Raw genomic sequence first — 15,683 nt, 5'->3', positions numbered from 1 at the left:
AGTCTTGAAGCATTTGTGTCAGCACAGTCTACGATGATAAGAGGTTAGTACATGTGGGGGGTAATTCCAAGTTGATCGCAGCAGGATTTTTGTTAGCAATTGGGCAAAACCATGTGCACTGCAGGGGAGGCAGATATAACATGTGCAGAGAGAGTTAGATTTGGGTGTGGTGTGTTCAATCTGCAATCTAAATTGCAGTGTAAAAATAAAGCAGCCAGTATTTACCCTGCACAGAAACAAAATAACCCATCCAAATCTATCTCTCTCTGCACATGTTATATCTGCCTCCCCTGCAGGGCACATGGTTTTGCCCAACTGCTAAAAAATTTCCTGCGGCGATCAACTTGGAATTACCCCCGTGATACGTAAATATTTGTCTTGTTGTGAATTTTGGCTTCAATTATTAACTAAGAAAAATGTTATTCTCCCAATAATTTGTAAAACCTACGAACAAAGTTTTAAGTAGCAAATACAAAAATCTGATGTGCATTATAAAAATCAATCTACTTATCTCTAATTGTGAGGTGTTATTAGAGGTATTTTGCTCCTTGAAAGCAGTAGGCTAATAAAGGGCCAGCAGACCTGAAATACAAATTGTTCTGATTTAAAAACGCATGTTGTGACGATTTTTTTTTTTTTGGTTGTTATGGTCTCAAACCATGCATGATAATAAAATTAGGTCAGTAACATCCAAAATCTGCTATGAATATCTCTAATAGGTTCCCTGGGGTGCCGCTTAATAAACTTACAAATGGGTTTCTTGTTTTGCCAAAGGGGAATACAGCACAAGTAACTGTTTCCACCAAATATTTTATCATGATAAAAAAATTTTTTTTTACAAATAAAGAAAAACCTGTATTTAAAATCTGTTTGCCCTTTGAATCTTACCGCAGAGCTGAGTGACAGGACACAAGGTTTGTCCTGACCTAGAATTAAAATGTGTTACCATAAGCGGATACACTAGAAATGGTAACATTCTAAGTAAAAATACAGTGAGTTTATTTGTACAAATATCCTAAAAATATAATTAAGTAATTGTAGAAGTAACAGCGAACATTATACAGATACAGTATTGGAATAAAATGCCTTGAATGACCTGTGTTACAAAATACTGGGCAGGATTTATAACTAAAACATCTGCCTGGGATTCAAGCTTACACAGGCTTATGTTTTGCAAAGGTTAAAAATGTGCTTGTATTTTGGGTCAAAGAATAGGAAGACCAGAATCAGGTACATTTTAATATCTATTTATTAAACTTAAGTAGCATAAAATAATCCATTTTTTAAGAAACGAGTATTCATTTCTGCTCTTTGTTACAGAGCTGTGACTCAATAATACAGAATTTTGCCAATAACACAGCTTGTCTTGCTAAAGATCCTGCATTAAAAATAAATAAAATGTGGAATTTCCGAGATTAACGTACAACAGTGGAACAAAAATATTATAACACATTTCTGTAGCAACAGAAAACGGTTTCCCATTTGCATGGTATAATTTGGATTTGCAACACAAGCAAATCAGTGTTTGCTTTTCAAACAGTTGGCATTTTATTTCAATTCTGTGTTTTAACAACAAAAAGGCACTATAATAAAACAATTTTAAAGCATAGTACACATACAGTATGTATGTATTAAATATGGCTTGTTTTTTTCTTATTTTTGTTATTATTAAACTTTAAAGTCCAATTAGATAGAATGCTTTTTTTTTTTTTAATGTATTTGCAAATATATTTCTGCTTTAAAATAGCTTTTAACGTAATAAGGCACATTTGCCTATTATTTTTGTTCTCTAAACAAATCATAATGAGCTATAATGTAATAGAGAAGCGTGCAAATGGACAATGTAAATGAGGAAATGAAACACACTAAAGTGCTTAAGTCATTAAAAAGAGGTTATCGCACAGAGGTAGATGTCGGGAGGGGGGAGGGGAATTAGAGATTGCATATATTGTAACCGGTTTGGTAGCGGATTGTACACAGTTCATGGGGTAATCACAATGAGTTTTGAGTTATAATATGAACGTTCCTATTGATGATGATGTAACAACAACAACAACAACAACAACGAAGAACTAGGGCAAAATATTTGTCTACATTAAGGAACACTGTCTTTCCAATGCTGCCAACTTTTCCTTGCACCGCCGTGCTCTACTAAGAGTGAACCAAGAGCCTGGCTAGTATAAGCAAATGCAACCAGTGAAACCAACAGTAGATAGCAGAGGTCAAAATCTATTTTAAGGAAGCATTTTAGAACTGCTGATGATGCTGGTACAGTAACCAAATAGACAAAAATAAATACAGATTCCTAGCCAGTTAAAAAGTTGATGCAAAGTACTGGCATGGGAAAGTGGTTGTATGGATTATTAATATTCAAGACACTTTAGAAAGTGCCAATGTTTCCACCTACAATGTAGCCCAGTGGGTCCCAAGCTCGGGCCTCAAGGACCCCCAACAGATCATGTTTTCCATGTCACCTAGCAGGAGCACAGGTGTATTCATTACTCACTGACACATTTTAAAAGATCCACAGGTGGAGCTGATTTTTGCACTTGTGATTCTGTGAGGAGACCTGGAAAACATGAACTGTTGGGGGTCTTTGAGGACCACGATTGGGAACAACTGATGTAGACTGTTTTTCCTTTTTTACACAAGCACTCCATTACAACCTTCTAATTGATTAGGCATCTGTACGTTTTTTTAGGGAATGGGGATGTCTGGCTGACGATGGAGAGAAGAAGGATTGCTATCCAACCCCATCGAGTAGCAGGGGAAAAAAAAGATGAATATCTCTGGCACCGGAGGAGGGTATAGCAAAAATCTTGGTTTTGACCAAATAAAATGTGTCTGTGACACAGTACTGAGACGCGACTATCCTGATTAATTGTCTCAGCTTCAACCAATATAGTGATCAACCTTTTACTCTCACAACGAGCTAAATTATAAAAGTAGGAATGACCAAAAAAAAAGTGACCAAGTAAAAATGTACATAAATAGTACATTTGTATTTATTAATGGACTAAAAAAACATACAACTACTGTCCTGGATAAACAACTTACATCGCTTCTAGTGCAGATAATAACTGATTAAAAATGTAAAAATTTAAGATGGTGTACGTGGTGTTGACTCAACAGAGAGGTATGAAAATACAAGGAGCGCAACTACTCACATAGGGTATACCATCACTTATGACCTACAGCAAGGTTTGACCAATTCAGCCTTCAAAAGTTATAAAATATGAGTAAGCATGGAGGATGTGGAATTGTGCATCTGGACTCTTTGGGGAGATTTAATTGTTTGAAAAGTCAGTTGGGTGTCTGTTTTTTCCTATCTAATAGACAGGAAAAAACAGACACCCAACCGACTTTTCAAACATTTGAATTCCCCCCATTATATATTTCTATGGCCAGTCCAGATAAAAGTCTCACAAAAGAAAGACAGCATTACTTTGCAGGAATAAAGGTACAACTCAATATGCCAATGACAAATGATTAACAGCCACATATGTATAATCTCACAATGGTGTATTATTCTGACAGCGACACTTGCAACATTTTGGATTAAAGACATTAGCTTGGAATCCAGTTTATTTCTTCAAATGATTATAAACTGGTTTTAAAAATACCAATATGAAATATTTCTTGGCAGGAAAGAGTCATCCTACTGCAGATACTACCAAACTCCGCCATTACAGTCCAGGTTTTAAGGATATCCTTGGTTAAGCACAGGTGACTTATTTAGTACCTTAGTCAATTTGATTTAACAATCTGGACTTAAGCATGGATATACTTTAAACCTGGACTGTAATGGCGATGTTTGGGGAAACTCTGCTCTACTGCTACTCAGGAGAAACAACCTCAATCTACTCAAAAAATAAATAAAAAAATACTATTACAGACAGTCAAAATACCACAGAAGCTACTGAGACTTACTTTGTGTGTTTTTTAGCGGAGCTGGTCCAAGGTTAGCTGTGTGAAAAAGAAGTCCCATTTTGTTTTTCCTTTTTTGTTTTTTTCTTTTGCAAGAAGAGAACGGTCAAATGAACATAAAAATGACTGACATACCCTACTGCCACGAATGTTCCCAATGGAGAAAAACGTACATTAACAATGGTGACGATACAGAATATAATGTAGCTAAAAATCTATTATTTTGTTATTTGTACAATACCAGGTGAAAGAACAACACTAAATAACACATGTGGAAACATTTCAGTAGAAAACGTTTACATTTTATAGTTCAAGACAAAATGATGGACTGGAAAACAAACTCTGATCCAGGGGAAACATCTCCCTAAATGAAACGTACGTTAGCCTCAAAATTGCTCTGCTTAACTATGCTAATGTCAGGGGGATTTGGGGGCTGATTCAGAGTCACACGCAAAAGTCAAAGGCCACATTGCATGCTTGAGAATAGCTGTGGATTTCCTCCTGTATCCTTGTAATGTAGCGGTCTCACTTGAATCTGCATCTGTGGTTGCATTGCTTGCTTGAAAGTAGCTGCAGATTTCCCCTTGTATTCAGAGTCAGCTAGATCTATGTGGCCGTACTACCCATGTAAGAGAGCAACCGGACTGGCCATCTGGCAGTTCTGGAAAATACCACATGGTCCTATGGCCTGATGGGTTGCTTCGGGAATCTGGAGGTCTTACTGAGTTGTTCTGCCGCCCAGCACCCTGCTCGGCCAGCTATTTCTAAAGTGAGCGTGATGTTACATCACATCATGCAGCCACATACTGGGAGAGCTGCTCGAAGATGTGGCGTAAGGCAAGGTGACTTGTGATACTTTAATTGAACATTGGAGCCATTGGTAGCCCCAGTCCAGCCCTGCTCAGCAGTATGCACAGTGTGGAAATGCAGCTGCTTCGCGTGCAACTCTAAATGAGCCCCTCAGATTTTAGGCATCTAAGCGGTTAATTTAAGCTAGGAGCAGTGTCAATATTAAGCAGTGCCTCAAGATTCTTGAATTGTGAGCAGAATAATACTAACTGATGGGTTTGTGAAGGCTTTCCTTTGAAAAAGCTCAAGTCCGGAATATGAGACCCCCCCCCCCCCTGGGCTTCTACTACTACGAGCCACGTGGACATCTTTCAGGAATAGTAACCTGTGGCGAGAGGTGCAAGCGTCCTTGACGAAAAGTGGCGAGCGACGTGAGCATGCATGGGTACATGTTTTAATGTTCTGAACAAGTTTAATGATGTTCTGAAGCAGCTTAGTTATGCTTCTGAACTTGAACCGTTAATTCAAGTGAACTAACATAAATAATCTTTTAGCATTTAATGTAATTAAAATAGGATTTAACATGTCTTTACAGTGCCTGTATTTGGTAAAGCTGGCTGCTGGGGCATTATCAGCCCATAGTGCTCCTGAAATCTTGTAAAATGCAATTGTCTAAAGCACAGGTTCTCAAACTCGGTCCTCAGGACCCCACACAGTGCATGTTTTGCAGGTCACCCAGCAGGTGCACAGGTGCATTAATTACTCACTGACACATTTTAAAAGGTCCACAGGTGGAGCTAATTATTTCACTTGTGATTCTCTGAGGAGACCTACAAAACATGCACTGTGTGGGGTCCTGAGGACAGAGTTGAGAACCTGTGGTCTAAAGGATCACTGGGGCAGATGTATTAACCTGGAGAAGGCACAAGGAAATGATAAACCAGTGATATGTGCAAGGTAATAAAGGCAGCAGCCAATCAGATCCTAACTGTTAATTTACATATTGGAGCTGATTGGCTGGTGCCTTTATCACCTTGCACATATCACTGGTTTATCACTTCCTTATGCCTTCTCCAGGTTAATACATCTGCCCCACTGATCCCTATGAGAACTGTACTTGCTCATTCATAGTTACCCACGTACTTAACTCCTAATACATCTAATACTGTATTCTCCATGAAGAGTTCTCCACATATTGGAGTTCAGCACTTAGCAGCGAACGCTCCAGCAGCTAACGTTCATATGTAAATGGAACCCTCAGAGGGATAAGTTCTAACTAATTATTTTACTGCAAAAAGATGTGAGAGGAATGTGCGCCGATAGAGGACAAAATACATCTACATTTCACCAAAGTAATTAGTAAGTTTTAACTTTTATTCAGCTAAAGTACCTATAAAATGTAATATACAAAACCATTTGTGGAATATACTTTACCTACTGCCCTTTATGAAGTTATATATAACGCTTAAATGCCAATTAAAATGCAGATACAGTCTTGAATATATGGTGCACAAAAAAAAGTAGTACAAAGTAAAACTAAAAGAATAAGGGGTCCATTTATCAAGGATCGCATATTGCATGCGATCTCTGCAGCATCTTACCGGCCAGGATGGCATTGCAATATGCGATCCTATCGGCGGCATGTATCACCTTGCACATGAAGGGACAAGGGCTTCGAAAGGAGCCCAACCCTGCGATGTGCCGAGCGGGGTGTCCCGGCCTCTGCCCATGTGCAGTCATAGGGACAGCCGTTTCCGGGCTGTTTCCGGTGGAGGTGGAACCCTGCCGGAACAGGTGTGGATCATTAGATCGATACTGTCTAAGTCAGAGGTTCTCAAACTCGGTCCTCAGGACCCCACACAGTGCATGTTTTGCAGGTCTCCTCACAGAATCGCAAGTAAAATAATTAGCTCCACCTGTGGACCTTTTAAAATGTGTCAGTGAGTAATTAATACACCTGTGCACCTGCTGGGTTACCTGCAAAACATGCACTGTGTGGGGTCCTGAGGACCGAGTTTGAGAACCCCTGGTCTAAGTCAACAAGATTTAGGTCTACAGTCACTAGGTCGACAGGGTTTGAAGGTCGACAGGGTTTGAAGGTCGACATGTGCTAGGTCGACAGGTCAAAAGGTCGACACAAGTTTTTTTGGGGGGGTTTGTGTCGTTTTCTTCGTAGAGTGACCGGGAACCCCAATTAGTGCACCGTGTCCCCTCGCATGGCAGATTACCGTTCCAATCGTAGTCCATGTGGATCGTTAAGTATGAAAAAGTTCGAAAAAAGAAAAAAATGTAAAAAACTCATGTCCACCTTTTGACCTGTCGACCTAGAACATGTCGACCTAGAAACCCTGTCGACCTTCCAACCCCGTCGACCTAGTGACTGTCAACCTATAGTGGTCGACCTAAACATTGTCGACCTAGACAGTGTCGATCTTCAGACCGGATCCCGCCGGAACTACATCCCACGATATGTAGCCCATAGGCTACCGCAATCAGGAGATTGCGGAAGCTGCGGGGGTCAATATCGGTAATGATATTTGTTCATTGGGCTGGCTGCAGGACACAATGGAGGGCAGGCAGCAGTCGGAAATGGAGGGATACCTGCTGCGATCTCTCCTTCATACATTTGGGGGATACCTAGCATTTGCAGTTAGCCCCCGAAAATGTGTGTTTTCGGGGACATAGCCGCAAATACCTTTTGATAAATGGGCCCCTTAGACTATTACAGAGGTGTCCTCACACATCATTGCTGTAGTCGCGCCAAACAGCCCTTCTTGGTGCACCAGGTTCGGTGAGGGGAGAGATGAGATCCGGATGAAGTATTACAGGGTGTGGGACGACAGAAAGGAAAAATGTATTACATGCGGATTAGTGTTTGTCAGTATTCATAGATACAGGCTATATTACAGTCTTCACAGGGCAATCCCAATTATATTAATGTACATAGGGTTATTACACAAGCATTATGGGATAAGGGGGCAGAGCAACAAAGGCATTGCCTACTATGCCTAATACCCAAACAACAACGGTTGTGTACATAACATGGACACATACTACAGCAAGGTTATTCAAAATGTGGCCCTTCCGCTATTGTGGAACTACACATCCCAGCATGCCGTGCACAAGTTTTGCTATTAGGACATGATAAAAGTAGCATGGCATGCTGGGATCTGTAGTTTTACACTACATGTTGTACACGTCTGCACTATAGAGTACAACATAAGTCCCAGTGTTTAAAACAGGAATGGCAAAGATTTTATCGGACCTGGTCGCACAGGCAGGGCAGGTATTAGGGTGTTTGGCACACCCCTGCAAACAATAAATTTGCGCCCTTCCTCCTATACGTGATTAAGGGACAGTGTGCTCCAAAGGGGTGTGGTCTCACATGGAATGGGCGTGGCCACACAATAGTACCCCCAATTAAAATGACACCAAACAGTGGCCCTCATTCCGAGTTGTTCGCTCGCTAGCTGCTTTTAGCAGCAATGCACACGCTAAGCCGCCGCCCTCTGGGAGTGTATCTTAGCATAGCAGAATTGCGAATGAAAGATTAGCAGAATTGCAAATAGAAATTTCTTAGCAGTTTCTGAGTAGCTCCAGACTAACTCCTACACTGCGATCAGTTCAGTCAGTTTCGTTCCTGGTTTGACGACACAAACACACCCAGCGTTCGCCCAGCCTCTCCCCCGTTTCTTCAGACACTCCCGCGTTTTTCCCAGAAAAGCCAGCATTTTTTCGCACACACCCATAAAACGGCCAGTTTCTGCCCAGAAACACCCACTTCCTGTCAATCACACTCCGATCACCAGAACGATGAAAAATCTTCGTTACGCCGTGAGTAAAATACCAAACTTTTGTGCTAATTTACTTGGCGCAGGCGCACTGCGAACACTGCGCATGCGCAGTTTGCGACTAATCGCTCCATAGCGAAGAAAAAATAACGAACGAACAACTCGGAATCACCCCCAGTATTCACAATCTTATTCATATTATACCACACATAGTGCCCCTGATTCATACTGCACCAAATAGTAGTGTACCTAATTCACATTACGACACACAGTAGTGCCCCTTATACACAATGCCATAGTAGTGTCCCTTATACACAGAATGCCCACAGTAGTAGTGCCACACAGATCGCCCACAGTAGTAGTGCAACACTTAATGCCCCTTACATTTATGTCCACATGAGGAGGAGAGAGGGAGAGTGCGGTACTTACCGCACACAGATCAGCGGGACAGTGCTGCCGGCACCACTGCCAAAGTGTAGCGGGACGAGGGGGAGGAGAGAGGGAGGGAGGGAGCCGGGGGGACCTGCACTGGAGCTGCGCTTCCCGCTGCCTGCGTCTGTCATACAGTTTGACAGACGCAGCGGCAGCCAGCAGAAACAGCAGAGAGGGAGGACAGCCTCTTCAGCCCGGCGCCCCCAGATGCTGAGCGGGTAGCGCCGGCTCTGCACACAGGATGTGACCAGTCAGATAAGCAGTGTGTGTGGCTGCAGGGAAGAGAAACTTCCCTCTACTGCAACTCTCAGAGGGACCGGAAGATCCCTCTGTCTTCCCACACCCTCCCCGAGTGTTTGCTGTGTTGCCGATAAATGCTGACCGGTCAGCAAGGCAGGACCCCCCCCCAGGGCCATCTTAACAGCAGTGTAGGCCCCTGGGCACAGCAATGCACTGGGCCCCCTACCCATCCTTCAACGGTAGGGGTGGGGGTGCCATCAGTGGCAGGTCTGATGTCCCACCGGCGGTAGGGGGTGTTCTATCTTCCGCTCAGCATATAGGACCTGGAGCAGTAATTTCTGCTAATTACTCCTTTACTGCACAGATGGGGCTAATCTGTAGAAGAGGGCATTGGGCTGAATGAAGAAGCCCTGGTACATGACTTCCAGTGTGGTAGGGGGTGTTTAATATGCATAGGAGGGGTGGATAGTGGAGTGGGCTTAATATTTATCATTTTCTGGTGGGAGATCAGCTTGCTTGACGGCAGATATCTCAAGTTCCTGAAAATATATTTCTTAGCTTTGGGATAAAAAAAACTAGAGAGTCCCACCTTTCAAGAGTTTCTGGGGACTTGTGGATCAGAGTTCAGGAGCCAGAGCAATTCACCAATGAAAATCTAAAACTGCGTATTAGGCGTGTGGAGCTGCTTGAAGGCTGATATCTCTGGTTCTGGGCATAGTAGAGACAAGCTGCCAGTGTCCACCCAAAAGGAGTATACCCTCAGAAAAACTCTAAGTCAGACAGAACCCGAAATATCTGGCTAGAAAGAGCAATTAACAGGCTTGGATTGGGACCACTGCTTTCAAGTCAGATATCTCCGGTTCCCCTGGGCCGATTATCAAAAATCTGGTACCCCTGGAAAGAGGGGACCCTCAGCTACCAGCCTAGGGCCCTTATACTCCTGAGGCCCTTGGGCAAGAGTCCATTGAGCCCATACGAAAAGACGGCCCTGACCCCCCCACCCGGCAGCTGCAGACACTAGCAGCCGCAGGAGAAATGTAAAGTAAACCCCTCCCCCCAAACCCTCCCTGTGTTCCTGGAGGCTGTCCAGGCTGCTAAAATGAAAGTTGTGATGGCCACAAAGTTTCTGATGTTTCAAAAGAAAACTATTTCTTTTAACAAATGTTTAAAAAAAGTATATATATATATTTTTTTTTTTTTTTTTTTAACTAAAATCATTTTGGCTAAGGTTAAATACACGTTCTACACCTAATTTACTCATAAGAAAAATGACAATTTCTGAGCATTTTTTGGGGGGGAAATTGGCAGTTAAGTGGTTAAAGGATAGATGTGGGTATATCTGTAACTCTTTTCCTGTATCATAGCAGTCTCCTCTCTCTCGCTGCATGATGTGCAGGGGAAAGCGATTGCACTTACCGATCCCCCCTCCCCCCATCTACCCTAATGCATTGTGGTGCCACGCCTGGGACCCCTTATCACCAGAGGGAGTATGGGGCAGTGTCTATGTTTAGTGATGCCTTTCGGAAAGTGAAATTTTCCTGCAACATCTCAACAAGTTATAAATTACAATGTTTGGGTTTTAAACTTTTAATTGACCAATTTGTTGTTTTCTCAATGACAGATTCATTTTCTCAAATTTCCTATTAGAGAATCAAACTGCTGGAACGCCTTCACAAACATCATTTATACATTACATTGGGCGTGGCCTACGAAAAGGGGTGTGGCCTATGACAAGGGGTGTGGTTTACGAAAAGGGGAGTGGCTTCATGGGAGGACCCGCAATCGCGAGTCACGCCCCCGTTTTCGTCACTGTGAGCTGCTGGCATGCCCCCTCTCCCTCTGTCTCCAATGAATAGACGCTGTGCGCATGCGCACAGCGTCTATTCACCGCTGCTCTGCTAAGCAGGGCAGCGGGTGACAGAGCCTCCCAACTGCCCCCCCAACCGCGGGACACTGCGGCCCGCGGGTGGGACAGCGGGACAGTCCCCAAAAAACGGGACTGTCCCGCGAAAATCGGGACAGTTGGGAGGTATGGGTTATAGTGTTTCTGTGCAGGGTAAACCCTGGCTGCTTTATTTTAACACTGCAATTTAGATTTCAGTTTGAACACACCCCACCCAAATCTAACTCTCTCTGCACATGTTACATTTGCCCCACCCCACCTGCAATGCAACATGGTTTTGCCCAATTGCTAACTTCTTTGGTTTGCTTCCAACTCTGTATAAGGACCCATATGCACAGAATAAATTCTCTTACGATTAACTAAAACTTTTTGCCATTCCCTGAAGACACGCTTTCCTCCTCTCAGCAGACAACTTTTCAGGTTGCGTTCTATAAACAGTTCTCCGTTACTGGGTATTTGCACAGATATTTCCTTTCGCTGTTGGTGGAGAAGCCGCCTGATATTCCATTATGCAATATCATCATAATCTAAACCCATTAGCACAAACCAGTCAAACACAGAGGATGTCAAGCAAAAATAACGAGCAGAAAGGGAACAAACACACCAGCCGCCTCGCCATTATTTCTTCCATGGATCCTTGCCATGTGCCTCATCACATCATCCATAGACTGATCTATTAGACAGAGGCACACTGCACACTCAGCACAACGCTGCTAATTCATTGCCTATAAACTCAGCAAAATACAGTATTTTGTATATCTCTCCAAGCTGAACTAATAAATGGCTTACAGAAGATGACATTTACACAGGAGCACCAAACGATGCTATATAGGTCATTATGCATAATATAGATAGCTGTGAAGTGTTCAATGAAACAACAGATCTATTGGTCAGCGACAGTCGAGGGACATGTGAAGTGAAGCGGGTTATTAATACATTTAAACTATTAATACATTTAACCCTGACTAATGGAAAATGATTGTAAAGGACATGCTTGCTGACTTCAGCAAGTGTATGTCCGGGAGGAGGCATGTGAGTGGGATGGAGGAGGTCTCAACCCCTGTGATATTTAGCAGGGATCCCAGCTATGCGATGCCGAGGTCAATTCGTGACCCATATCCCGTTCATTTCACAGGTCAGCCTGCGGGATGCAGGAAAATTGCCCACTTTCCCTGGAGCCCGGAGACCCTTCCCTCAAATCTGGAAGTCTCCCTCAAGTTCCAGGTCAATGGGCCAAAATAAAATAGGAGGGCATACCTGAAAAACATACTCAAGTGGGATGGATACAAGTGTATTTACTCCATACCTCCCAATTGTCTGTTTCACCACGTGATGCTTTCCCAGTAACTATGATGAGAGCGCTGAACTGCTTTCCATACTACACCCCTTTTCAATACATTTACATGAAATATTTTTTCTTTCCCGTGACATTTTTCTTGTGCTTACTTTGTGAGAAGAGGAGCACTGGAATCAGTCACCAGTACTAGCTCTTCCAGACCTACTGTAATAGGCCCTACACACTGGGCGATAATATTCAAAGATATGAACGATCTCGTTCATTAATGAACAAGATACCGTTCATATCTTTGAGTGTGTAGGCACCAGCGATGAACGAAGTGCGGCCCCGCGCTCGTTCATCGCTGGTGCCCCGTCGCCTGTGCATGCAGGCCAATATGGACGATCTCGTCCATATTTGCCTGCACTTCTATGGAGCCGGGTGACGGGGGGAGTGAAGAAACTTCACTCCCCCCCCCCCGTCACTGCCCCCCAGCCGCCGGGTTGGCCATATCCGCCGTCGGGCTGCTCGGCGGCGGATCGCTCAATGTGTAGGGCCCTTTAGAGTGACATTGCCTTTATCCTAGGTTCTGCCACCAGGGGCTTCATATATGAAGCCACCACTTCTCGGCAGGTTGAAGCTGAAAAGCATGCCTGGCTTTGGGATGCGGTTACGTGAGCGGCGCACAGGATCTTGTCGGTCAGCATACCGATGCCGGGATCCCGAAGACAGACAATGCCGCCAGCCACAATACCAGCTAACAAGGGCTATTCCCACTTGTGGGTGTCCATCCATAGAGTGGGAATAAAACCTGTGGCGAGTGCAGTGAGCCTGGAAGGGCTTTGCTGCGCTCCCCCCCCCCCCCGGCCAGCATTCTACTGCCGGGATCCTGGCGTCAGTATGCTGACTGCCGAGATCCCGTGCGCCGGCCACGTATCCCCAACCCATGGCTTTATACTGAGAGTGAAACGTTACATTTTCAGCTCCAACCTGCCGCTTTGTAAATATCGCCCCAGGTGAGAGCCTTCTTGTTACTGTACCAGGTTCGTAAATCTAGCTGGACACTGCACGTGTGACATCTTGCTTAACACTATTGTGGAGGAAAACATTGCCAACAGTTGAAGCACTTTCTTATAGTTTGTTGACTGATCAGTAGCTAATGTGCCAAGTAGGGTATTTTTTTAGACACTTTTCTCTTGACTGAGATACTCTGTTTTGTACAATATTATTTCAAAACTGAGAAAGAATATTTGAGGGACTAAGGTGACTGTCACTTTCACAAACCAGCCATGCTCCTGTAAAAGGACATAAAAATGTTCATACCTTCAAGAATGTTGTCCAAACATGGCCATATCTGGACCCCCAGTTTCCTGAATTCCTTGACGAAGGTCACCACTACTTTAGTAAAGATTCTTGGAGATGTTACCAGGCAATAAAACAGACAGGAATATTGGAAGAAATGTTCCAAGATCTAGAACTTTTATGAAATTAACTATGTAAACCACCACTGGAAAATAAAGTCAGCATATTGCATATCTATGGATGGGAGGAGACTCCTTTGTTGAAGGCCATGAGGATAGAGTTTGTTGATTTCAGACAGTTTTATGAGTCTCCTCTGGTCCAGAATAGTGCAAAAGGCACCAGACATTGCTTGTGGTTTTTGTTTTCTCTCGAAACAATGGAAAATCTGTAACACAAAGTTTTTGCCCTTCTGATCTAAAGGAATTAGAGCATTTGCTGTGGATTTGTCTAAGTTTTGTAAACTGCCTGGCAAAGCTTCCAAGTCGAAGTCTTATGGAGTCCCTTTGGATAATGTTAAATCTTGCTATGTGCTGATCTCTTATATCTACAGTACTTGATATTATCTCCAAGACCTATTCATTTTTGATGGAATGTGTCCATGCGTCTGCATATTGCACAATACTGTCCTTTACTAGTGTACATGGATTGACTCTGACAACAGTCAGTGTAGGGTTCCATGATTTTGCCTTTCCTTTTTAATCTTGAAGTCTGGAAGAAGCTGCCAAAATGTAGAAAGAACAGGCTGCCTGTCGATGATCTTCCAGCTTTTATATCTTCTTGCTTCTTTGAACTGCTGACATGAGGAGGTCCGTGTGCAGGCTGCGTCTGGGCCCCCTCCTTTCTAGCTGGCAGCGCTGTTGCTCTGGGCACTAGGGTCCCTAGGGGATGCTAGCGCTGTCCCAGAGTCTAGAGGGCATATGCGGATCTCTGGGAAAATGGCACGGCGGCCATTTTCCCAGAGATTTTCCCTACTGCGCATGCGTTAAACACCGGGAAAATGGCGCCGTGCCATTTTCCCAGTGAGTTCTGCAGCGCTGATGCAGTGCTGATGCTGCGCTGCGGGACTCTGGAGGGTAATTATGAAAAATAATGGGTGCAGGGTGTGCGGTGAGGCCCCCTGGACACACTGCACCCATTAAATACGCCACTGGTATCAGACACTAGCCGTAACTACAATCTACTGCACTGCTAACAGGCTAGTACTGTATGTTTGTCAGACATTAGTAGCACCTGCAATTCAGTGCTGCAAACAAACATGATCTCCAACTACACTGAAGTACTGTATAATACTGTCACAGCATTGTCACATGTGTATGAGGGCAGACGCATTGCAATCTCAAGTTTATTTGTCCAATAATTCCTGTGCTGTGTCTGAGTGAGCTGCACCCCCAAGATCACCTCTTTTCCTGTGTGTGTTTTTGGAGAGGCAGCATATATTCATGTACTCAGTGGGTGCTTAGTGTGTCCTCGTCAACTGCACCCCAAAAATAAATGCAAAAACTTTTTTTTTTTGTGCTAATGTGTAATAGGAGGGCAAAAGTTTTTGGAACAGTAGGTCTTGGAGAGGCAGCGTATATTTACTGTAAATCAAAATATTAGGTCACTTTATAGATACCGTAGATGCTATACCTGTGTAAGTAACAGCAGCTGACACCACAGGGGAATTTGATTAATACGTAAAAGACAAGAGATAAAAAATGGGGAATGTGCTTATAGTAACACATCCAAATAAATCTAAAAAATAAAAAGATCTACTGTATATCCCGGAAAATGTTAACTTGGTTAGATACAGTACTGCAACTTGGAAGATACGGTACACAGAAAATCTAAGTGATATCACAAGAGCTATGTCTCATGGTGCCCATACACTTAAGCGACTTCTCAGAGGGAGAAGTCCCATAAGATTTCCCTTGAACCGCCCGGCAGCTTCCCAGGCGGAAGGGTTGCATACAATACATCATGGTGGTCATTCCGAGTTGATCGCAGCCAGCAACTTTTTGCTGCTGCTGTGATCAATAGTCCA

General features: G+C 43.5%; 1 protein-coding gene across 8 annotated transcripts in view; it reads right to left on the bottom strand.

Moving 5' to 3' along the window:
* Window positions 1-15,683, bottom strand: part of KCNH5 (potassium voltage-gated channel subfamily H member 5) — a 544,426-nt gene that overhangs the window by 360,159 nt on the left and 168,584 nt on the right. For 6 of the 8 annotated variants that reach the window (XM_063947262.1, XM_063947258.1, XM_063947259.1 and 3 more), the window contains exon 5: window positions 3,931-3,966. The exons of the other annotated variants lie outside the window; for them this stretch is intronic. In XM_063947262.1, coding sequence (XP_063803332.1) covers window positions 3,931-3,966 — 36 coding nt within the window. The remainder of the gene's footprint in view (window positions 1-3,930; window positions 3,967-15,683) is intronic. 8 annotated transcript variants of the gene reach the window in all.

The sequence above is a fragment of the Pseudophryne corroboree genome, chromosome 12, assembly GCF_028390025.1.
Source record: "Pseudophryne corroboree isolate aPseCor3 chromosome 12, aPseCor3.hap2, whole genome shotgun sequence".
Lineage (NCBI taxonomy): Eukaryota > Metazoa > Chordata > Amphibia > Anura > Myobatrachidae > Pseudophryne > Pseudophryne corroboree.
The sequence above is the reverse complement of the archived record's forward strand: the minus strand, read 5'-3'. Positions and strand labels throughout refer to the sequence as shown.